This window comes from Macaca mulatta, chromosome 12 (assembly GCF_049350105.2).
Source record: "Macaca mulatta isolate MMU2019108-1 chromosome 12, T2T-MMU8v2.0, whole genome shotgun sequence".
In the NCBI taxonomy this organism is placed as follows: Eukaryota; Metazoa; Chordata; class Mammalia; order Primates; family Cercopithecidae; genus Macaca; species Macaca mulatta.
In genome coordinates this window covers 108,661,075-108,684,436 of record NC_133417.1, presented here as the reverse complement: position 1 = coordinate 108,684,436, position 23,362 = coordinate 108,661,075, and the positions used below count along the sequence as shown (strand labels likewise).

At 40.1% G+C, this 23,362-nt stretch overlaps 2 protein-coding genes across 24 annotated transcripts in view; one reads left to right on the top strand and one right to left on the bottom strand.

Annotated features, from left to right (window-relative positions):
• Nucleotides 1–23,362, top strand: part of RAPH1 (Ras association (RalGDS/AF-6) and pleckstrin homology domains 1) — a 129,711-nt gene that overhangs the window by 91,506 nt on the left and 14,843 nt on the right. For 9 of the 13 annotated variants that reach the window (XM_077957399.1, XM_015110749.3, XM_015110748.3 and 6 more), the window contains 4 exons: nucleotides 724–822; nucleotides 1,477–1,597; nucleotides 5,134–5,276; nucleotides 8,694–16,228. In XM_077957399.1, the coding sequence (XP_077813525.1) occupies nucleotides 724–822; nucleotides 1,477–1,597; nucleotides 5,134–5,276; nucleotides 8,694–10,676 (2,346 nt within the window). In that variant the 3' untranslated portion in view covers nucleotides 10,677–16,228. Of the gene's footprint in view, nucleotides 1–723; nucleotides 823–1,476; nucleotides 1,598–5,133; nucleotides 5,277–7,429; nucleotides 8,062–8,693; nucleotides 16,229–23,362 lie in introns of those variants that run through there. The other 4 variants (XM_077957406.1, XM_077957405.1, XM_015110751.3 and 1 more) reach the window with 3 other exon arrangements.
• ABI2 (abl interactor 2) overlaps nucleotides 20,059–23,362 on the bottom strand; it is a 108,413-nt gene continuing 105,109 nt past the window's right edge. For all 11 annotated transcript variants that reach the window (XM_001103104.5, XM_001103265.5, XM_001103497.5 and 8 more), the window contains one exon: nucleotides 20,059–22,482. In XM_001103104.5, the coding sequence (XP_001103104.2) occupies nucleotides 22,307–22,482 (176 nt within the window). In that variant the 3' untranslated portion in view covers nucleotides 20,059–22,306. The remainder of the gene's footprint in view (nucleotides 22,483–23,362) is intronic.

Sequence of the window (23,362 nt, the reverse complement as noted above, 5' to 3'; positions counted from 1 at the left end):
GAATTCCTTAAACATATTCCTAACACCTGGATTTTGTAGCCAAGGTTAAGTCAGTCACCTCTGATCCAAGCCTCAACTGAAAAGTACAGTGGGTTGTGAAAACTAAATGTGATTATGCTGTTGACATCTACATGTCCCCTGGAGGCACGTGCTGCAGCCCTGCAGTTTGGTAGAGAGTGGGGCCTACAGGGCTGTACTCACCTGTGACAGGTGTGACTGTAGACTCTTGTCCCAGGTGCTGTGCCATAGGCTTGGTGTACCCAGCCCAGTAATTCACCTCACCTCTAGACACTGAAGCTTTGTCAAAGTCCCTGTCTGATTTGGAGTCTTCTGCACTCATAATTTCAGTGGGTTGAAAATGAAATTAAACATTCTCTTCCTTTTCATAATTTTATAGATGGAGAATTCTATGGACTTGGTTAACCTTGATGAACTTTGTTTCTTTGAAATGTAGAAGGAATGTTTGAGAATTTCCCAAGATGTGAAGATCTGTTTTAACTTGGACATCTTGACCTAACATTTCGCAGAAGTTTCTTTCTCGTTTACTTTGTAAAATTTCTTATGGGCTATTTTATTTGGCCTTATGGCCATATGAGAAGCGTAACTGTATTGGCCATTACTCTAATGGCCTGTAACTTGTCAGGATATGTTGAAGCTTTGATAAAGTTTGTTTTTCTTTAGTTCTCCAAGGGACTTAGTTGGATTTTGTCTTCATTCTTGCAGCATCCACAAATCCAGAAGAAATCTCAATATATCAAATACCTTTGTTGTGATGATGTGAGGACACTGCATCAGTGGGTCAATGGGATCCGCATTGCAAAGGCATGTTTCCTTTTGATTTGATGATGGAATCATGAGGTGTTTGATGATACAGTTTCGTTGTCATGACAGTTATTCTGACTTTGATGTTCATGGATTTGCCAGCGCCTAGTTTTTTCAGGCCTAAGTTTCAAGTTTTAAATGTTGTCTTTTTTCCTTATTTATAGGGATAAACTTTTAACATTTGGTATACTTGGAATAATACTGCTGGTAAAAGCTTGTGTAGTATCAAAGTGATTTAATTTGGGTTTGGAGAATGCATTATATGATTCTTAAATAGTGGAGTTTAGCCTAAGCAAAGTAAGTTTTGGAAAAATTAAATTACTTTTAAGTAATGATCATTTACCAACCACATTTGGAGCAGTATCCTGAAGACTGCTGAAAAGCTGCCCTTGGATCAAGAATTTGGGGTGAAAAAACATTAATGTTTATAATGAACAGAATCAAGTGTTGACTTCTTGCTGTCCCTCTAAAAATGAGGGAGAAATCAGAATAGATTATAATTTATGGTATTAGAAGAATTTTTGAAGTATCATAGGTATTAATTTTAATACAGACCATCAATCAGTAAACAGCAGTATGTCCCCCATTTTACCTTGTCGTTCTGTATCATACTCAGTGAAGTTTAGATGTCACCATTTCCTGTCTTCGCTTTAGTATGGGAAGCAGCTCTATATGAACTACCAAGAAGCCTTGAAGAGGACAGAGTCAACCTGTGATTGGACCTCCTTATCCAGCTCCAGCATTAAATCAGGATCCAGTTCTTCCAGCATCCCAGGTAGTTCAAAATGCTTCAAAGCACTATTTTGTGATTAATATGAAGGTTTTTGTAGAGACTGATAGTAGACTTGGAAATTTCAACTTGATTCTTAAAAGCCGGAGCCATACTTAATTCCTAAATTATAATCAATAGATGCCTTTTTAAAAATTGTTAGAGGGCACAGTATCATGGGCTAGTTCACAAATGTATCTGACATGAAAAATCAGTATATAGACTTTTAAAACCAGTTTTATTTATATTTATGTAATTTATTCAAAACACACATACTGCTAGAAAACCACTGTTACTGCATAATTTGGGATAAAACATTACTTGGAAAAAATCTTTGTACTCAGAATCCATGAAGAAGCCGTACTCCTTCAGATTCCTATATCCTTTAAGGTGTGCTATGATCACATCTTAAGATAAATCTTTCAATTGAAAATGTTTCATGAATGAGATCCATGTCATCTAAAAGCAGAATTTTTAAATTTTTGCATTGGATGTGATGAAAGAAATAATAACTTTAAGTAGTAGTATATTTAAAAGCTGTATGACTCTATTTCATCTCAAGTAAAAATAAATTTAGAATGTGTATATACACATACATTTCCTAGTTCTGTCCACTGAGAGGGACAGAAGCAGTGATAGCCCAGGAACATGAGAATATCCAGTCCCTAGATCATAGAGGTTTCTTTTTGTTTTTTTGTTTTATTAAATTTTGGTCAAGGATGCTGCTTAAATAGATCATGGTTTCTAATACCATTCTTCCAAAAAAAAAAAAGAAACCAGGGCTGTCAGAGAAATGGCTAATTATAGGGCTGCAGCAGTGAATATATATAGGATGAGCCTGGAGCATATTATAATGCCAGAAAGTAAGGGAATGCTTAAAAAACGACAGTGGGGCCAGGCACAGTGGCTCATGCCTGTAATGCCAAGGCTTTGGGAGGCCTAAGTGAAGGGATCACTTGAGCCCAGGAGTTCTAAACCAGCCTGGGCAGCACAGCAAGACCCCATCTCTAGAACTTTTTTTTTTTTTTTAATTAGCCAGACTTGGTACTACACATAGTCCCAGCAACTCAGGAAGCTGAGGCAGGAGGATTGCTTGAGCCCAGAAGTTCAAGACTAGTGAGGTATAATCACACCATTGTGCTCCAGCTTGGGCAACAGAACAAGATGCTGTCTCACAAAAAACAAGATGAGAATATGTCAAAGGGATACCTAGAGGAGCCAGTCTGAAAGAGCTCCAAAGGTCAAAGCTGGAACAGTTTGAGCAATATGATAATAAATGTAGTTATAGGATTGTAACCCATGGACATAAATATCCATGAGTTTATACTGATGTAAATAAATCACTGAATAAATAAATGGGGAAGAGGAGACAACTGTCCTGTGTAGATTTCTAAATGATTTATGAAGACACTTTGTTCTGAAGGAAGTGGAGCTTACCTCTTCAGTCCTCAAGTGTGGGCCGTGCTTAGTGCCTTGCTTCCAACGATCATGGAGCGGGGATTAGGGGTAACTTCACAGTGGAGAAACCTGACAAACACTGCTGCAACCACATGATCAAGGTCAATATCAGTAATAAGTCATATTGGTTATAGCTACCTTTGACATAGTGTGTGAGAATGGCTTTTTTCCTCTATGATCTTCCTCCCCAAGTTCCATAAACTCAGACTAATCCAGAGAAAAAGCATCAGACAAACCAAAACTGAGAGAGAGTCTACAAGATACCTGACCACTATTCCTCAAAACTATTGAAGTCATCAAAAACAGGAAATTCTGAGAAGCTGTTACAGGAGACTGGATGATTAACTGTAGTGTGGTGTCCTGGATCAGAAAAGGGACATAGGGAGAAATAGTGAAATCCGAATAAAGTTTGGAGCGTAGTTAATAGTAGCAGGGCATTTCCTTAGTTGTGACAAATGTAGCATAGTAATGTAACATGTTAATAATGGGGTAAAGGGAATAAAATTAAAAGAGGACATTTTTTTCCCCAAGGAGAATTTCTTTAAAACCAAACATATTGCTAAATGGGTAAACTGGATGCCAGGTATGTAGGAATTCTGTGCTAAAATTATTCTAATATTCAAATATCTAATATGTAGATATCTGAAACTATTCTAAAAAAATGTTTATTAAAATGGAAAACAAAACCAAAAAACCCTTTCAGAACATGGGTTAGGAAGGACAAAGTAAAAAGTAGGTAGCAAGTAGGATTTTAGAAAAGGAAATTAAAGGATAGAAGATTGAGAAAAGATGAGTATTTTTTTAAAAAATTACCTAGCACTTAAGTGCTTTAACACATTATTTTATGAAGTAGTTTAGGTATAGTGCCTTTTCCTGCTCCGGCAGCATTCATACACTTTGTGTAAAGTATTAGGCAGATGTTAAAAAGGGATGATAAATGAGGCTAGTGAAGTTTTAACTTTTTAAAAATGACTCAGCTATTGGGTGATCAAGAAGAAAATACAGTAGGTTTTATTTTATGTTGCATTGTATTTTTGCCCTGAGGACATTATCTTAAATGTCTCCAGAGGAGTTTGGGTTTAGGGTTTATTTGTGGCTCTTATCTTTGACTACCCTGGCTGAAGTGCTTAATATGACATTCTAATGATATCCACCCATCACAGTGATTGGATGGGATCAGCTTTAACATTTGAGTTTCCTTTAGATACCAGGCATCAAGTTAGGTGCGTTCACATGGTTACATTACCTGCTCTGAAGTCCATTGAAACAATTTTGCTAGTCCCTCAGCCTTCCCTTCCCCTTCCCCTTCCCCTTCCCCTTCCCTTTCCCTTTCCCTTTCCCCTTCCTTTTCCCCTTCCCCTCCCATCACCCAGGCTGGAATGCAGTGGTACTATCATAGCTCACTTAAGCCTCCTGGGCTCAAATGATCCTCACACCTCAGCCTCATTTAGGCAGCAGAGAGACACATAGCCATTCCTACCAGGCCCCACTCCTTTCAAGACTTTTTTTGTGCCTTGCTGAGAGGCCAAGATACAGCACAGCTGCCACCCTATGGGGCCAATACCTAAATCCCTAGGAAACACACTTCCCACTGGAGGGTCAAATTCTAAGTATTGATCATTGCTAGAAAAAAGGAAATAATCATTGTGTATAGATCCGAATTCCTAAGTTACAATTCTGGGGTGACCTTAGGGCAGGGGTATTAAAAAAACTGATTCTCAGTGTAGCACAGACATGACTGAGAGACTCCTGTACTGATGGTTCATTAATTCTTTTATTGTTTAGAGTTGATTTCATGAAAGACTGGGTGTCAGGATACCAATAATGTTATGTGAATCATTTATTATAATTATCAGTCTCTCATGGTGAAGTATTTAAAACTAATCTGAGATTTCCTATTAATTCCAAGGTAAGGAAAGTTTTCTAGAAGATACTGGCTGTGTTTATGATGAAACGAGTAAAATAACTTGGTACTGTTCTACACAGCACCTGACCTTGTGTAAAAGATCTAACTAGACATATATATTAATACTGTCAGAATACTGACTCTTTTAATCTTATGTTTTAAAAACTATTTTAAACAGAGTCTCAGTCAAATCACTCCAATCAGTCTGATAGTGGAGTTTCTGACACCCAGCCAGCAGGACACGTCCGTTCGCAGAGCATCGTGAGCTCCATATTCTCTGAAGCCTGGAAACGAGGCACTCAGTTGGAAGAGTCCAGCAAGGTAACAACCTCGTTTTAATTTACATAGAAAATTCCGTGGTTTTCTGTTGGGTTTAAATTGTTAATTCTTTTATGTCTTTATTAGGGATCTTATTTGGCCTTATTTCGGTCTCCTTTATTAATTTTCAGTTTTCCTAATTGTAACGGGTAAAGACGGTTCAGAGAGACCTGTTGATTTGACTTCCCCTTGGAAACGAATATTTACAAATTGGCTGTAATGACTTAAAATCTTAAAAAAAAAAAAAAAGCAGTTTAATTATTTTATCAGTGGCTCAGATTTTTAAGAAATAACAATTTCTTCCTTTCCACCCTTAAGCAGTTTGGATGGCAAAACACCATCTATTGCGAATGCCCTAAATTCTAGAGAAACTGTTTACAGTTGTCTCTCTTCTTTTCTGTCTCTCTCTTTTTTTTTGGACGGAGTCTGGCTCTGTGGCCAGGCTGGAGGGCCTTGGCGCGATCGAAGCTCACTGCAGGCTTCGCCTCTGGGCCTGAAGCGATCCTCCTGCCTCAGCCTCCCGTGTAGCTGGGATTGTAGGCACACGCCACCACGCCCGGCTAATTTTTGTATTTTTAGTAGAGACGGTTTCACCGTGTTGGCCAGGATGGTCTCCATCTCTTGACTTTGTGATCTGCCTGCCTCAGCTTCCCAAAAGTGCTGGGATTACAGGCGTGAGCCACTGTGTCCAGCCCCCTTTTTTTTTTTCTTCTTTTTTCTCTTCGTTCCTTCCCTCCTTTCCTTCCTCCCCTCACTTCCCTCCCTTCCTCCCCTTCCTTCCATTCCTTCTCTCCCTTCTTTCCCTTCCTTTCCTTCCTTCTCCCCCTCCCTTCCTCTCCCTCGCCTTTCCCCAGGCTGGAATGTAGTGGTATTATCAGAGCTCATTTAAGCCTCCTGGGCTCAAATGATCCTCCCACCTCAGCCTCCTTGCTCACCTCAGCCTCCCGAGTAGTTGCCTGAGTAGTTGGGACTACAGGTGCACGCCACCATGCCGGGCTAGTTTTTTATTTTTTTGGTAGAGGCAAGGTCTGGCTATTTTGCCTGGGCTGGTCTCGAACTCCTGGCCTCAAGTGATCCTCCCGCCTCGGCTTTCCAAAGTGCTGGGATTACAGGCATGAGCCACCATATTCAGTCCAGTTATTTCTTTATTGGTTAATTTATTCAGACTCATTCCTTACCTTTTTTTTGTTTGTTTTTTTTAATAATTTTGCCACTTCTTTGGGCATTGATAAATTTTTTCAAATTATACTTTATGTGGAAGACTAAATTAAAATCAGTTCCCTTAAAATTTTGGATTCCTGAGCCTTGCATAATAGATTGTTCAGTGAGACTGAAGGATGAGTATAGTTATTGCAAGGCTATAAATTAGAAAAATAGAGAGGTTCTTTAGTTCATTTTAAAGACATCATGGCCTTCTATCAGACATCCTCTGTAGTTGTGTAGGCAGGGATGTGTCCTGGCTGTAGGCACCATTTCAATATGCGAGAGGCCACTCCATCATTGAGGAACCAGTGGCACCCTGGGCTTGACTATTTTATTTTTATTAATAATTGTTTTTATTTATTTAATTTTTTGGTGGGGGGTGCTTTTGGTCTGAGTCACTTATACAGGTACATTCATGAATGAGAATAAATGGACATTTTTCCTTTTATTCCTTCATTTGCATATGTGGTTCACTAACTGGGCTCCCTCAGGGTAGAGAAGGCCTTAGTAGCACCATGTGGGGCTGAAGCCCTTTCCTTCACAAATGAACATTTGAGAGTTGGTTCTAACGATCTAAATTCTCAAAACACTGAATTTAACTCCCTTATTAGAGACCCAAACTTTTAAGCAATAATTCTCTCTCCCTTCCCCCATTTAATCAATTTGGATGGAGCTCTAAAAATGTACTAGAGAGGTTGGTTTACACAATTCAGATGGCCAAAGAAAAACCCCTTTGCCTTACCAAATTACTAACGGTGAGCTCCGTGTGCATTTTAAGTTATAGAACCTAGTTATGTGTAAGGCCAAGGAAAACAAAATCACAGACCCAAAATGTTCTGTGATTAAGCAGCAAAGTCCACCATTGCACAGAGTTTCAGAAGAGTAGGAACCCTGCTGTCATCAGTCATGATTTAAGGCTTGATCACTCTGTGTTTCTTCTCCTGTTACCTCAGTCTCAGGTGCCAGATGAGAAGGCCAGCACAGCTAAGGCCTGCGCCCCTGAAGCAGCCAAGACAGGGTCAAGTTAAGGTCAGGGGTTGTTCTCTGGAAACACATTAACCTCGGTGACACCTGTAACCCAGTCTCACAGACTAATACTTTCTTTTTGTGTAATTTTAAAAGAAACATGTGAGTGTCCTGCTGGCCATTAGAATTCAGCCCTATAATGAGCCTTCTAGTTCACTAACCCATGCATTCTCGATGTCATTCATAATTGAAAACAAATGGTTTATCTTGGATCCTCCAAGTTGGTTCAAAGAGCCTAAAAGATGTATGTAAAGTTTTTAAAACAAGGGTCCTCCCTTTCCTCTTTTCAAAGTACTACCTGAACCACCATCGTGCATGATTAGCTCCATGAAATAAACTACCAGATGTGATCATTTCAGCTACCCAGATGGGTTGGTTGCTGGCAAATGCTAGCTTCCATTTCTTGATACATTTTCTTTATTCTAGCCTTTCAGAGCTTCCTCTTAATTTCTTCTGGCTTCTTCTGTATGATATTTTTACAGTCTTTTGCTGTAATGTTTACAAAGCATTTCTTTATGTATTTTCCAGTAAAACAAATGTAAAGAATGTCCCCCCTTTACCTGCATTGCTGGACTTCTGTGCATGTTGGATGCAAGTGTCTCACACGAACACGAGTGTGTGTGTCAAGCTTATTCATTCCCGTGTGACTGTGCACGCCTGCTCAACATTCTCATACTCTCCTGTGTCAGCTTACTAGCATCAAAAAGCCATCCTCATTCCACCAGGAAGCCCTCCTAAACCCAGTTATAGCATCTGCTTGATGTGGATGCAGTCATGGACTGAAAGGTGAACTGGAGCCATCACATCTCCCCTTGCAAGTCCAGTGCTCAGAGGACCGCCACACGGGGTTCCATTTAGGGCAGGCTGTGTCAAAGTCAAACAGCCAAGGTCAGAAGTCATGCATCCTGTCACCATTCAAACAGCTTTTGCAACCGGACATTTTTCCTAGATTGTTAGGTGGTCTAGCTATTTTACTGTGGGGTAAAACAAGTTTTCTGTTTCCTTCTTGCCTGCAGAATCAGATTTTAGCCTTCCTGACATTGTCCATCTTTATGATCACCACCAAATTCTGCATCCTCTTCATGCATGTCCCAGACTCCCTGCTTTTTAGTTTTACACAATCAAAGCTTACCTCTGTAACTGTTTTGTTGTGTTTTTCTCTCTCCCACTCCCTTTTTATACTCCTTTTAGGCCAGAATGGAGTCTATGAATCGGCCCTACACTTCACTTGTGCCCCCTTTATCCCCGCAACCTAAGATAGTCACCCCCTACACTGCTTCACAGCCTTCACCACCTCTACCTCCTCCGCCACCCCCACCTCCTCCTCCCCCACCTCCTCCACCACCCCCTCCTCCCCCGCTGCCCAGCCAATCCGCACCTTCTGCAGGCTCAGCAGCCCCAATGTTCGTCAAGTACAGCACAATAACACGGCTACAGAATGCGTCTCAGCATTCAGGGGCCCTGTTTAAACTGCCAACACCCCCAGTGATGCAGCCACAGTCAGTGAAGCCTCAGATCCTGGTACCCCCCAATGGAGTTGTTCCACCACCCCCTCCCCCTCCTCCACCCCCAACCCCAGGCTCTGCCATGGCCCAGCTAAAGCCTGCACCGTGTACCCCATCCCTTCCACAGTTCAGTGCCCCGCCTCCTCCACTGAAGATCCATCAAGTTCAGCATATTACTCAGGTGGCTCCCCCAGCACCCCCCCCACCTCCTCCTATCCCTGCACCCCTCCCTCCTCAAGCCCCCCCAAAACCTCTTGTGACCATACCCCCACCAACCAGCACCAAGACTGTGGCACCTGTTGTGACACAAGCTGCACCACCCACACCTACTCCTCCAGTACCCCCAGCAAAAAAGCAGCCAGCTTTCCCTGTTTCTTACATTCCACCCTCTCCCCCTACCCCTCCTGTTCCAGTACCCCCACCAACATTACCCAAGCAACAGAGCTTCTGTGCAAAACCCCCTCCCTCTCCACTGTCACCGGTGCCCTCAGTTGTGAAGCAGATAGCCAGCCAGTTTCCACCCCCTCCAACTCCCCCCGCCATGGAATCTCAGCCCTTAAAGCCTGTCCCAGCAAATGTAGCTCCACAGTCCCCTCCTGCAGTAAAAGCAAAGCCCAAGTGGCAGCCCAGCTCCATCCCAGTCCCTTCTCCGGACTTCCCCCCTCCCCCTCCTGAAAGCAGCCTGGTGTTTCCTCCTCCACCCCCATCGCCTGTCCCAGCCCCACCACCACCACCACCTCCACCCACAGCTTCTCCTACCCCTGACAAAAGTGGATCTCCAGGCAAAAAGACCAGTAAGACATCCAGCCCTGGGGGAAAGAAACCACCCCCAACCCCCCAGCGCAACTCCAGCATTAAATCCAGCAGCGGTGCAGAGCACCCGGAGCCCAAGAGACCCTCGGTGGACAGTCTAGTCAGCAAGTTTACACCGCCAGCAGAATCAGGGTCTCCCAGCAAGGAGACCCTGCCACCTCCTGCAGCACCCCCCAAGCCTGGAAAACTCAATCTTTCTGGAGTCAACCTTCCTGGAGTTCTCCAGCAAGGGTGTGTGTCAGCAAAAGCCCCTGTTCTGAGTGGGCGTGGAAAGGACTCCATGGTGGAATTTCCTTCTCCTCCATCTGATTCTGATTTTCCACCCCCTCCACCTGAAACAGAGCTTCCTCTGCCCCCCATTGAGATTCCAGCAGTATTCTCGGGAAACGCCTCTCCAAAAGTGGCAGTCGTTAATCCTCAACCACAACCATGGTCTAAAATGTCAGTGAAGAAGGCCCCTCCACCCACACGACCCAAACGGAATGACAGCACCCGCCTCACTCAAGCAGAGATTTCTGAGCAGCCAACAATGGCCACAGTTGTGCCACAAGTGCCCACCTCTCCCAAATCCAGCCTTAGCGTCCAGCCTGGATTCCTGGCTGACCTCAACAGGACACTGCAACGAAAGTCCATCACTCGGCATGGCTCGCTCTCCTCCTCCCGCATGTCCAGAGCAGAACCAACAGCCACCATGGATGATATGGCATTGCCTCCACCACCCCCGGAACTGCTGTCTGATCAACAGAAGGCTGGTTACGGAGGCAGTCATATATCAGGCTATGCAACATTGCGGAGAGGACCCCCTCCTGCTCCCCCAAAGAGAGACCAGAACACCAAGCTCTCCAGAGACTGGTAGCCACCATAGGACTTTATTTTCATGATATCTGTAATCACTTCTACAATCAGCTCACCTGATCATCTGTGAATTCAGGTGTTCAGAGCCTCCTGGTATGATGTTATTCAGGTAGTGTCCAGCTATATGTGTATGCGTGTGTGTACACACAGCTATACGGTGTATGTGTGTATATATGTATACATATATGTATGTGTATGTGTATATATAGAGAGAGCTGAGAGTTATTCTATTTATTCCTTTTCTCTCCTAATCTGAAAATGGGTGTTCTGTATTTTGGGTGGAAGAGGCATAGAAGGGGATGTGTGTTGTCTCTTAAGATTTCTATATCATGTGGATTGGACCAAAAACTTCTAATCACTTACTTAGAAGGTATTTGTAAGTGTCTGTCCATGTGTAGCCTATTCGTGCATGTTGTGTATTATATAACTAAGAAATAGATGTAGAATGTGCTATTTCTGGTTGAGAAAAATCACCAGAATGTGTGGTATATCTATAAGGCTTTTGTGTTTGTTTTTTCCCCAGTTGGCTGAAGTTAGAATTGCTTGACTGACACTTCATTGCTATACATAAAGGGGCACTTTAAATCAGGAAAATCTCTCAGCTTCATAGAACGGGTAACTAGTGCAGGATGGGGAAATGTTCACAGACATCTCTGTATGTGGTTATGCATAAAGTAAATACATGGTGTAACTAACTCAGCCGTTCTAGCTGCAGTACTGCTGCAGTGATCCACATTTGGGATGTGCTGACAGGTAAGCTCTTTGCCTACAATACATGGATAATTAGTGCTGTAATTCTGGAGAGTTCCTTTCTAGTACTGTTTTATGAAGCTTTATCAACTTGGCTTCATGATCCTCACTTTGATTGATTTTAAGAGGATGGACAACACAGTTATCTCTGTAATGTTCTGTCCCAGTATGTCTTTGGGTCACCAGTTACCTTCTTAAAATATGTGCTTTAGGTAGATGTTATTACGTATCTGTAAATTGGTATATGAAATATACACATCCTGTGCCCCAATATGGTGCATCAGTATGAAAAACAAAATCATTTTCTAAAATGCAGTTTTTGAGCATTGCTCTATAGAAGGGAAGGGTGATGAGAGAACAAAACTGGCCCCTGTGCAAGTGTCATTAATCCGGTTGTATATGGGTTATAATAGGTAATACAAAAAACTCATTAAGTATGGCACTACCATGGAGAGGGAAGACAATATCATTTATAGCTACTGGGGCCACCAGGACCCTTGCTGACTGCATCCTGGTTGTGATTAGTTCAGGTTACCAGGTGTTCTGATGGAGTGGGACGTCCAAGTCCAGTAACTGACATTACGTATTATGCATGTGCAGTCTGGTATAACATGGAGTCACTGCTCTAATGACACACTATATACTTCTATATGCTTTTTTTTCTGTGAATTTTCCTTGGTTCATGAGAGAAATATGTACTGTCTCATCAACTTATGATAAATTGGACCATTAGGAATGAAACACAATCTTAGAGTGGCTCCCAAACGAGAATAAAAATGGGCCATCCCACCTCTTATAAAGGGAGCACATCTTGTAATCAAAGTCTGTGCCTATTGTTAATGATTACCAATGCAAACTGCAGAAATCAGTTGACATTGTCCCACAAGGAAAAAATGCCAGTAAAGTGGGGAAGAGACGGTCAATAATTCTAGAATGAGCAAAAGTGCTTAATGAGTACAGTATACTCAAGGTCTCGCATAACCCACACTCCACGAAAACCGCATCATAAACAGAATGAGCGGCACCTCTCCACTGCTGCATCTCTATGGAGCAGTAAGAATATACACCGTTAATTTTTAGGCATTTCAAATTGTTCACCAAGTTGTATGTTTGATGTTTATGAAGTGAGCTTTAACACATCTGCATCGTTAATTTAAGCATGCACAGAAATTTGGGTAATGTTTGAGTAGATTGCCAAGCTCCACTGTGATTCATGAATGAGTTTCTCATAGTCTGCTACCTGAGAAGTTTTATACTTTGAGGGTCACCCATATTTGTGGGTTAGAGTTAATATGAATCCAATTATCAGAGTATTCATCCCTGGGGTTTTGAGTTTTATTGTGGTGATTTTCTTATGAGAAAGTAGGCAACTTCAATTTTCCTTGAGGGGGAAAAAACATAACCCCCCAACTTTTTTTCACCCATGACTTGAGCCCTGAAACAACAGCCTTTGTGTTTTCAGTGCAGGATTTCTTGGAATTTCTTGCTTGTATCAATCCTGATGATAGCCATCCTGAACAGATGCTTCTGGTGTGTCTTCCTGGAAGAGCAGACATCCTTTTGAACACTAATGATGCCAGGAAGAGGGTAAGGCTAGAGGAGGAGACTGTCATTTTAACCCCAATCCAGTGGCTTGTCTCCCAACAGGCCATTTCCCTTGACATTCCTTCACAGACAGAAATGGCTGTTAAAAATGTTTTAACCTCATGTATGAACTGAATTTAAAAAACCAGTAAAGTGATACTTTATACTTCTGATGTTTTACTCCCTAGTGGGTTTTCTTTAATTTGGATTTTTGTCAGGATGTAGCTTTTCCTCAACTGTATTTCTGTAGCTCTTTTTCTCTGGAGTATTCATGGAAAGCATCTACTGCCGGATGACACTAGTACTGTGCCTTCTTTCATTGCCCTCGGCTCTGCAGCTCTCACCCAGCTTGGCTGCTTCAAGTCTGTGCAGTTGACTTGACTGTACTGAAAAGTGAACAGCATGAATTAACTCATCCTGCTGCCGAGGGCAGTGCAAACAGGTGCTTATTACAGGTAGTGACTTGCTTAATTAGGGACACTCTTAATTTCTACTATAGATAATTTCAAAATAGAATCACTCTATGCTTAAAGTTTTGGCACCAATGCTGTAGGACAGCATAATCTATTCTCAGTAAAATAACTTCAGGTTTATTAGATATTCTGTATTGGATTTTACCAGCTTGACTTTTACTGCTCAAATACCTTTTTTTTTTTTTTCTTCCCCCACTCCACCCACTTTAGATGCTATAAATCTCTTGGGAAGAGTCACTGTTCTTAAGGTTTTTACAGATACCCACCTTAGTTGTAAATTGGATAAATTTCTGGGACTTTTTAAATGAAAAAGAATGTGGAATCTTAAGTTACAGAAGACTATTTTTATCAGAAAATTTCAAACGAAGTAGACATGGTGTTTCATAGTCCTGTAAAATCAAGGTGCTCCCACCACCAAAGGCACACCCTGCAAAGGGCTGTGAACTATCTTGGTGAACTCTCTTGGGTCCCCTTCCCATGTATGTTTTCTTGTCACTGAAAACAATGCTGAGTTTCTCCAGAAAATTTAAATTGGGGGGATCATAATAATTCCAACCAAGTGACAACTCTGAGGTCAAGGTTATTAGGAGCTGTACATCTAATTCAAGCTTTATTTGCTGCTATTCTGGGAGAATACAACTACTAATAAACTTGTATCAAGGAAATCCATAAAGTTATAAATTAGCCTGAAAAATATTTCAGGTAATGGTGTGGATTGGCCTGCTATGACTATCAGCCACCGACAGAACTCTGTCACCTTTGTTCCTCAGCTAAAAGTAATTTTGTTATAAACACAGAAGCGATTTTAAACAGATAAAAAACCCATTCCTATTTTTGTACATTACCAAAAGTTTTTCATATACCTACAGAGCTAACTAATTATAACTGATTTAATCCCACTCAAGTTTAGACCAATTAAACCCATATGATCCTGTATGGTTATCGGTGTGATGACTTGATTTTCATAAAATAGGTATAATTGGGTCATACACTTGATGAGAGGGTGACTGTTTCTAGGGGGAAAAAACCCTTTAGATTGCAAGTACCTTTTGGCACTTTGATTTTTTTTAATATACACTTTACATTTGTATAAATTATGCAGGGTACTCCTAACCCTGTAGGAATATATGACCTCTCACAAAGTTGAGATTTGATCCAAAGAGAAATGCAAGTATAAAAGAATTAGATAACTATTATCTCTTAAGGTTTGTTTTTTTTGTTGTTGTTTTGTTTTTTTTTGTTTTGGTAGAGACGGGGGTCTCACTGTGTTGCCCAGGCTGGTGTCAAACTCCTGGCCACAAGTGATCTTCCTGCCTCAGCCTCCCAAAGTGCTGGGATTACAGGCATTCCTTTTAAAATTCAAAGAGAACATTTCTACACCTTTATCCCTCAAACAAAACAAGTGCTCAGTTCTTACCGTGCCCTTGCAAGGTCTATATGTAAAAGAAATCTGAAATTTAGCTGTAGAATAAAACTTGCTAAATAAAAAGGAAAAACATACTTGGTAAGTGCCGTAAAATTTCTCCAGTTGGTTTTCTCTTTGCTTGTTGAAATAATAAACCATTTTAAAGAGAAAATACTTGCTGTAAACCCCCAGTGCCTTCAACTCTTTTGGCAGAATATTTTTAAAGAAATCCAGCAAGCAAACTTTGAGGTGCTAATGAAAGTAAAGGAAGGTGGTATTTCTAGTTTTGGCAGAAATGGAAAGTGTCTCACAAGAGACATCACTACCCACATGGGGTCTGGCTGCTTTCTACCAAAGACATTTAGAAAAGTGAATTGAGTCAGGGTGATGGTGAACACTATGTATTTTATAGATGGTTAAGTTGGGAAGTGATTGTGTTTATCATGGCGGCTACTAATACCAAGCTCATGATTGCTGACGCCTCAGCATCTTAGGCAGTAAGACTTGTCTGCAGCACTAAAGGGGGGGAAACCCTTATATTTTGCGAACTGTCCATTCATTAAATTTATTGTAACCTAATACCAAAAACAGCCATTTTTCATATTTCCCCACCTCCTACATTTTTTTTTCGCTACTTGTAAATAATCCCTCCTAGAAAATAAGCATTAACTGGAATGTTTCAAATGATTTTGCTTCATTTTACTATCAGCCACTAGTGAACTCTTACAGAGATGTATGTACATTTGAGATAAAATTAGCTTGTGCTAAGTGTTGTAAAAACCTTGTTTACTGTTGAAGGAGAATTGCACATTATATTTAACTGGGATTGCTCCTCCCTCAGTTCTTTAAAAAACAGTCAAGGCTCACACCAACTTCTAGGCTGTGGGAGCTTTGCCATAAGTAGATACAATGTAGAAATATACTTTTTTAAAGCATGAAAAAGACAAGGAACTTCATTATAATGTACCAGGTAGAGGACATTATTATTCAAAGGATTATGCACAGCTCAGTGAAGATGAAGTTACAGTTTTTCTTGCAGCTTTGTTACTACTTTCTTCTGCATAAATGTATGCTCATTTCATTATGTGCCTTGCTCCGATTGTGCAAAGCTATATATATATAGATATATATATGAGAGAGATATATTCAGTACTACTGAGGAGGTTTTTGTTCTGCTGGATTAAGTTATTTTCCAAGTTACTCTTGCCAGTTATGTCAGTAAACTATTGTAATGGCTTAGCACACTAGTCGTACAGTCAGTGTAAATGTTTTTCAGTTACATGTTTTCACTATGTCAGCTTATCAAATCCTTAATAAAAAAAATCATAGATTTCATTTAAACATGGGGACTTTGAGTGTTTGTGGATCGGCACCATTAAGAACCTGGTTTTGCATTTTGTATCAGGGTACCCAGAACATAGGCCATACACAGAAGAAATTAAGTGTGGTAAATAAATTAGTTTGATATGTTCAGTTTGTTAACTTTTAAGAGTATTTTATACCAACTAGGGAAATTTGGCCATTAAATACACTGGTGATTAAGTGACAACAGCTTTTAAAGATTTTTTCTTCTTTAAACAAAGAACTAGGTACAAACTAATACAAAAAGGAATGCCTTTTGTTTCAAATCTTTGGAGTCACAATTGTGTGTTGGACTGCCGTGTGAAGGTATGTATAAATGTGTAATGTGTTTGCAATCACTTTATTATGTACCAAACTAGGGCAAAAAACATGGAAGCCTTCCCCTTTCGTTCACCGTCAATCAATCAATCAATCATACGTGGTTGTGGAAACTGCACCTGTACTTACGCCTTCAGAAACAGCAGCGTACACAGGCTGACAGGAAAACAGAACGCATTGCATATGCCCCTTAATTGGCATATGCCCCAAATCCAACCAAATGTGTAATTTCGAAGTAACCCAAAAAGAGCCAAGCAATAGGGTCATTAACAAAAGACTGGATACTATCATCTTTGAGACAAGACTGCTCTAACGCCTACAATCCTATTCACAAATACGAGAAACCCATAAATGTTTTAGCTGGGTATTTCAGTTTTCTACATTATTCTTCACCTTACCTAATGATACCAAAATAATAAAGGTACAGAGGAAATAAGATGGGCTTGAAAAGTGAGAAAAGCTGAAACATTATTTTGGGTATTGTGGAGACAAACTATTGCTACCCTCAGATACATCATTAGAAAATTCTTTTATAATCTAGGCTCTTACAGCAACAAAGCACAGGCTAGCTACTGGTTTGTCTTTTAGATTCACTTCTGACCAGTCTGCAATAATTTTTAGTCAACACCTATCTATCTTCGGTGTTTAAAAAAAAAAACAAAAAAAACTGTACAGTAACAATTAAATTTGGAGGAAAGTGGTAAGAAAACCCCAGGTTCGAGTGGAGCAAAAACAGGGTTAGAAAGTTCTTAATTAGAACAGCTGTCTTGAGGGAAGAAACTTGAGATCGAATTTAAAGCTGAATATTTTAAATATTTGAAAATTTAAAAAGACTTCAGTAATAAAAAGCAGCTCCCTGGTTTAGAGCAACAGGAAAGTCAGATTATCCCTAACACGTAAACTCAGATACCACCTTAGAAAAAGAGGTTATTTATACAAATAAGTTAACAAGACACCTGAATATACTTTGTGGGATTTTATTTAGGTCAAGTTCTTAGTACACGGCAACAATTCCAAATACAATTAAAAAATTAAAAAGTGATGTTCCTCCGCTCATCTGGAGGTGTTTAATGGCACACAAGGAACATTACTGGCAACAGACTGCTCCCTCAAGTTCCCCTGGATGGTTTTTACTCAACTCATAATACCACCAACTCTCCCTCTGGAAGCTAAAAGTACAACTGGCCAGATCACAAATTGTTTACATTCTGTTTTGTAAGCCATTTTAAGAAATATGGTGCATGGACACAAAATATGATAAAAACTGCTTTTCCATAGAACTCTTAACTTGCAAAAGAGGTTTCATTTTAATGTGAAAATAAGCTTTTTTTGTTGGGTTTTTTTTTTTTTTTTTTTTTTTTACAAAAAAACCTTGATATTCAGCAAGGATCATTTATACACAGCTAGGCCCTGTCGTTTTGTAATTTTTTTTTTTAGACTTACGAGATTCTCAATAAAACAGGAACAAAGGTCAGCACAAAGTAAACTTAAAGGTAATGAGCTCGATGCCTCCATTTAATCACTTTTATAAGGCTCTCTCCAATAAGGCTGCTGTGCCGTGCTCCTGCCAGTGTTGAATTAATATGACATTTTTACTGCACACACCTTATGGGAAAAGTGTTTATACGAGTGTAGTTTTAGGAGGGATAAATGAAGAGTATTTCCACGAATTAAGGTTGTGCTTAGTACACGCCTTTACACAACTCTGATGGTATTTACCAAAACATGGCATGTCTTTTCAAGTATATTCCTGAAAACATCAAATAGAACTCTTAACTTTTAAAGAAAAATATAGCACATTTAGTTAAGACAGTTGTGGTACAGTGGAAAACTGAGTACTGAGCACTGAGTGAGAATTCTTAACCAGCTGTTCCTATGAAGAAGAAAACTCACCTCATCAGTCTAATGAGACAACCAGAAATTTAAAAATCTCATCTAGCTCAAATTCAGTGATTCTAGATCATATGGGGGAAACTGTCACCTTAACACCAATCAGGAGTTCCTGGCCAAAAAGACCAGAAGTGAACAGATCCCACTCTTTTCAAAGGCTTGTCAGTCACCTGCGAATTCCTCCAAAAATACCTTTTTCAAAGGCAAAGGTGACCTTCAGGACATGTCATGCTCTCTCCACAAAGGAGAAAAGAAAAGGTAGTAAAAGATAAAAACAGTTCTTAATGCAGAAATGTCACCTACTAAAAGAAAATGAACATAAGATAAAAGCAAACTACCATCATTTTGATGCCTCCCTCCCAAAGAAAAATCTTTAGTTATCTTTATCTTCAACATAAACTGCCAAGGAGCGCAGATCCAGTCCAGACATCATGGTAAAGATGCATAAAATATTCTCTAGCCGGATAATAAACACCAGCAGTAGGAAAAAGGGGATGAAAATGTCTCACACCCAGTAACATTTAGGAACATAGCTAAATTAGCAGGCCATTGTCAACTCTAAAATGGGAACAGCAGGCGCCTCTGAGGGAGATTGAAAGGAAGTAGCTAAATGATGGAAAATATTAAACAAGATAGCTTAGAAGATTCATATTTATTCCAAACGGCAGGCTGAATCAGATTTTGACACGTTGGCACTATTTCTTTTTCTGATTTATTGCCTTGGCCATAAGGTCAAAGGCAACAAAGTGTATTTTCATTAATATCCCCATGGACTTCCGAGTATTAATATGACAAAATAAAAAGACAATTTTTTTTTTTAAGGGGATTGGACACAAACTTCAGGAGGGAAGATTCCCCTCTCCCATTAGATTCCCTCTATCCTGATAAAATGGTTGCTTTATTGGTCAGATTTTAGACTTGGATTGTATATTAATAGTACACAGCATGTAAGATTTTCTGCATTCATTTGAAATTCCTAATACCATCTTTTAATTTATTAAAAAAAGAGGGAAACTTACAATAAAACAAAAACTACTACCCTCACAGACGATTAATAGCATGCAATCTATGAAATACTACATACATCAAAAGTCTCCAATTACTGTGCACCTGGCCCATCACACAGTATCCTTCCAAGACAATCCATAGAATTCAAAACTGTACAAAAATTTTAAAATATGCAGAAAACCCAAAAGGTATTGTTTGTAAAACAAAGATCACACACACATTAGTACTAAATAGGGAAAAAAAATCAGCAGACCCATGGACTCCCCCTGCTCCCAACCGCAGGTCTTCAGTATAAAGGACTTCGTCAGTGTCTTCTGCACTCCCCCCATCCAGCAGGGGTCCAACAGACCAGCTGCATTCCTGCTGACTGCCACCAACTCTGTTCTGCATAGTTGTCTTCTCTGCTTCTGTAGTGGTGAGCTGTGGGAACTTTTTTTTTTTTTTTTTTTTTTTTGGATGGAGTCTCGCTCTGTCACCAGGCTGGAGTGCAGTGGCACAATCTTGGCTCACTGCAACCTCTGTCTCCCGGGTTCAAGCGATTCTCCTACCTCAGCCACCTGGGACTACAGGTGTGCACCACCACACCCAGCTAATTTTTGTATTTTTAGTAGAGACAGAGTTTCCCCATGTTGGCTAGGATGGTCTCAATTTATTGACCTCATGATCCACCCGCCTCAGCCTCCCAAAGTGCTAGGATTACAGGCGTGAGCCACCACGCCCAGCCTGTGGGAACTATTTGTTGGATTTCAAAACACCCTCTGCCTCATTAATCCACTAAGCTTTCTCAGCAAAAAGCTGTTTAAATAAATAATGGGAACATCTAATTTCAAAACAGTTTTTCTAATTATAGACCAGTACACTAAGAAGAGCTTAACTTATCTAAGTATAGTCCAGTTTGGGTCCAAAATGGAGCTAAGGGCTCAGAGGACATTCAGGGCCATTACACTGCAGGAAAACAAGGAATAAGGGATGTAGAAATGACCTAAGAAAAGCATGAAGTGGAATGTATACTGGAGGCAAGTTAATGAAAGCTAATAAATACAAAGTGCTGGGAAAAATCTAAAAGCAAAATAGCTATTTTAACTTGTAATGCGTTAAAAACTTTAAAACCAAAAAGTCTTGATAAGGAGAGTCTTAGCGGGGTCTCAGTTAAAGGCTGATGATTTTTTATGCTCAGATAACATTTTTAAGTGGAATATTAACTTCTGCCTCCTACACTATCTGAATTTCCTCACACACTACACTTGTTCATTTTTCAATCAAGTTTCTCTTTCTGAATTTGTTCAAGACCTCATTTGAAATATATCCAGCTATTGCTTTTCCCCTTTCACCTAGCACAGGGCAGTTACCTGGCAAAGCTCTATTCTGGCCAAGTCACTGGGACTGAGTAGAACCCATGTCACGAGCTCTGGACCTGAACAGGAGCTGGCCCACCGTCACAGAGACCACCTACAGAGACAAGCCCTCCTGGATTTTTTTCAATATTTCTTATACTGACTACAGTAGTGATTAAAGCCATGTGCCCTATAGACTCCATTGAATTTGAAGCTGTATTTATTGTACAGATGGGGGAAATGTATTTTACTCTGTCAAAGTTATATTAATCTTTAGCAATGTGATTAGATACATATTTCGGCCTATTAATCTTACTCATTACATTCTTAGTCTGAGATGGGTTTGAATTCTGACTAACAGCAGCTACTTAAGAGTCCAATCATACAAAATCAGGAGAGAATTACCTTTTCTACAGCTAAGCGAGTCAATGATACAGCAGCAACTAATACTGGCCATTAATAACATCCAGAGAGCACATTAGCAAACCTTTTACTCCCAGTGACTGTCAAGAGACTTGAAAATAACTACTATTCTCTTCCAAAGTAGAATAGCGTTTTTCTAAATAGTGAAAGAAATGATAGTCAGTTGGTCTGAACTCCAAGATCCTACTCCTCAAAACAAGACCAAAGGCAGGGGTTCAGGATGCCTGCTAAGAGCATTTCCATAGTTCAAGTCTCTTCAGAACCTTAGGGACCTTCATGTCTAGCTTCACATACCCATCTCCACACATGAACCAGAATACCACACTTCACATCTGGGTACACTGGCCATTAGCAACAATACAGTCTCATGCAGCAGCACATTAAAATCAAACGGGTGGCATTCACTCACTACCCTCAGAGTGTTGGGAGACTTTCACATTTCATCATCCTTATAATCCACAAACTGAGAAACATGAAGGGATGCAAGTGAGTTCAGCATTCACTCATTTGGTGCACTCAAGTGCTGAGAGAATGCAGAATTTACAGTGTTACAGAGGAAAAAGCCATCTGAAATAATTGTAAAAATGGTTAAGTGTGGTATTTAAATATTGGTTCCCTCCTCTTCATGCAAGTGGAAGAAAAGGAGGAGCTAGGGTGCCCACTGGGCCATGAGGTTAACCCCTTAGCACAGGCAATGAAGAACATCCAATGCCACAAATTCTGCAGGAGAAATCCCAAGGGTATACAGTATTCCTGAGAAAGATCCCAGATTTTTCTGAATCAGTCTTAATCTGATTTTGTTTTGGCTACACAGTTATGTTGTTATACCTTTGACATATACAAAAATGGTTATTTTATTTCAATCCAGACAGCTCAGCATTGTACAAATGATGGCAGAAAGATCCGTTTGTTCAGACTCAGCTTGCTTTTTTTGTTTTTAATACTGGGGGATAAACCAAAAGAAAGTGTAATTTTTATCATTTGTATCCTTCATTCTACTTTACTGGAGTGGAATCCCCAGGGCCTTCAGATAATCTGGGAAGACCTGACTATTTCTGTGAGGCAAGCACAGCCCTGCCGAGCTTTACTCAGAATAATGCATGATAGACTCAACATAATTCCCAGGAAAAAGCCCAGTCACTCCATTCATAACTCCCTCATACCAACCATCGTCATTCTTCTTGATGACATAAATAATGGCTCCTTCCTGAAAGGACAGCTCATCTTCCTTGTCTTTTGTATAGTCATAAATTGCCACAACTAGGAGGGAAGAAAACAAAATAGGATGTGAAAGAGTAATATTCCTAGAAAGACAGAACCAAGCCGATGAATATCCTTTCCCAAATCCTGCAGCACTCAAACATGGTGACACTCTAAACACCAACCAAAATGTACATATTTTTTTTCTAAGTAATACCCAGTCATATACAATGAAATTCCATTTTCTAGAGATGTTAGGCTCTAAATTGAGTACAAATGGGGGAAAAGCACATTTAATTGAATGTGCTTTTGATTACCTTTCAAGAGCCTACAGGGAAGTACCTCAGTGAAGAGGTACACAATCTTAGAATCAAGAAAGATGGCTGTTTCTTCATTTGAGTTTGTGTTGAGATACCATATTTTGTTTTGTTTTGTTTTAAAAAAGCTTTTCTTTACCTTAGAAGTATACTAGGGCAATGAGATACACTATGAGAGGCAAGTGAGAAACCAGACAGACTAATGGAGCTGCAGATTTCTGTCTCCTCTATCACTCTCTCTGGAGCCTATGTCTCTTCACTAAGTAGAATGGTGGTTGAATTAAATGTCTGAGTTGAGTTAAACGTATGAATGATGGGAGTCCACTACATATATTCTTTCAAACCATATGCTGCATTATGTCACCAATTTAATATAACCATAACAACAGTCTAAGAGTGCCAAGAAAATCAGATACCTATAAGCTCTCCTGTGATTTTCATTGCTTAAATCACTTGGTAACTTGGCTCTTTCGGCCATTATCTCAGTGGTTATTTCAACTGTTATCTTATTTCAACCAGATAATCTCTGGTTCCCAAGTATTGTATCAACTTCAACAGTTTAGTTATATTGGGCTGCCCTGTAACTTGCTCAAATCCACTTGAAGAGTTATCCTTTGCTCCAA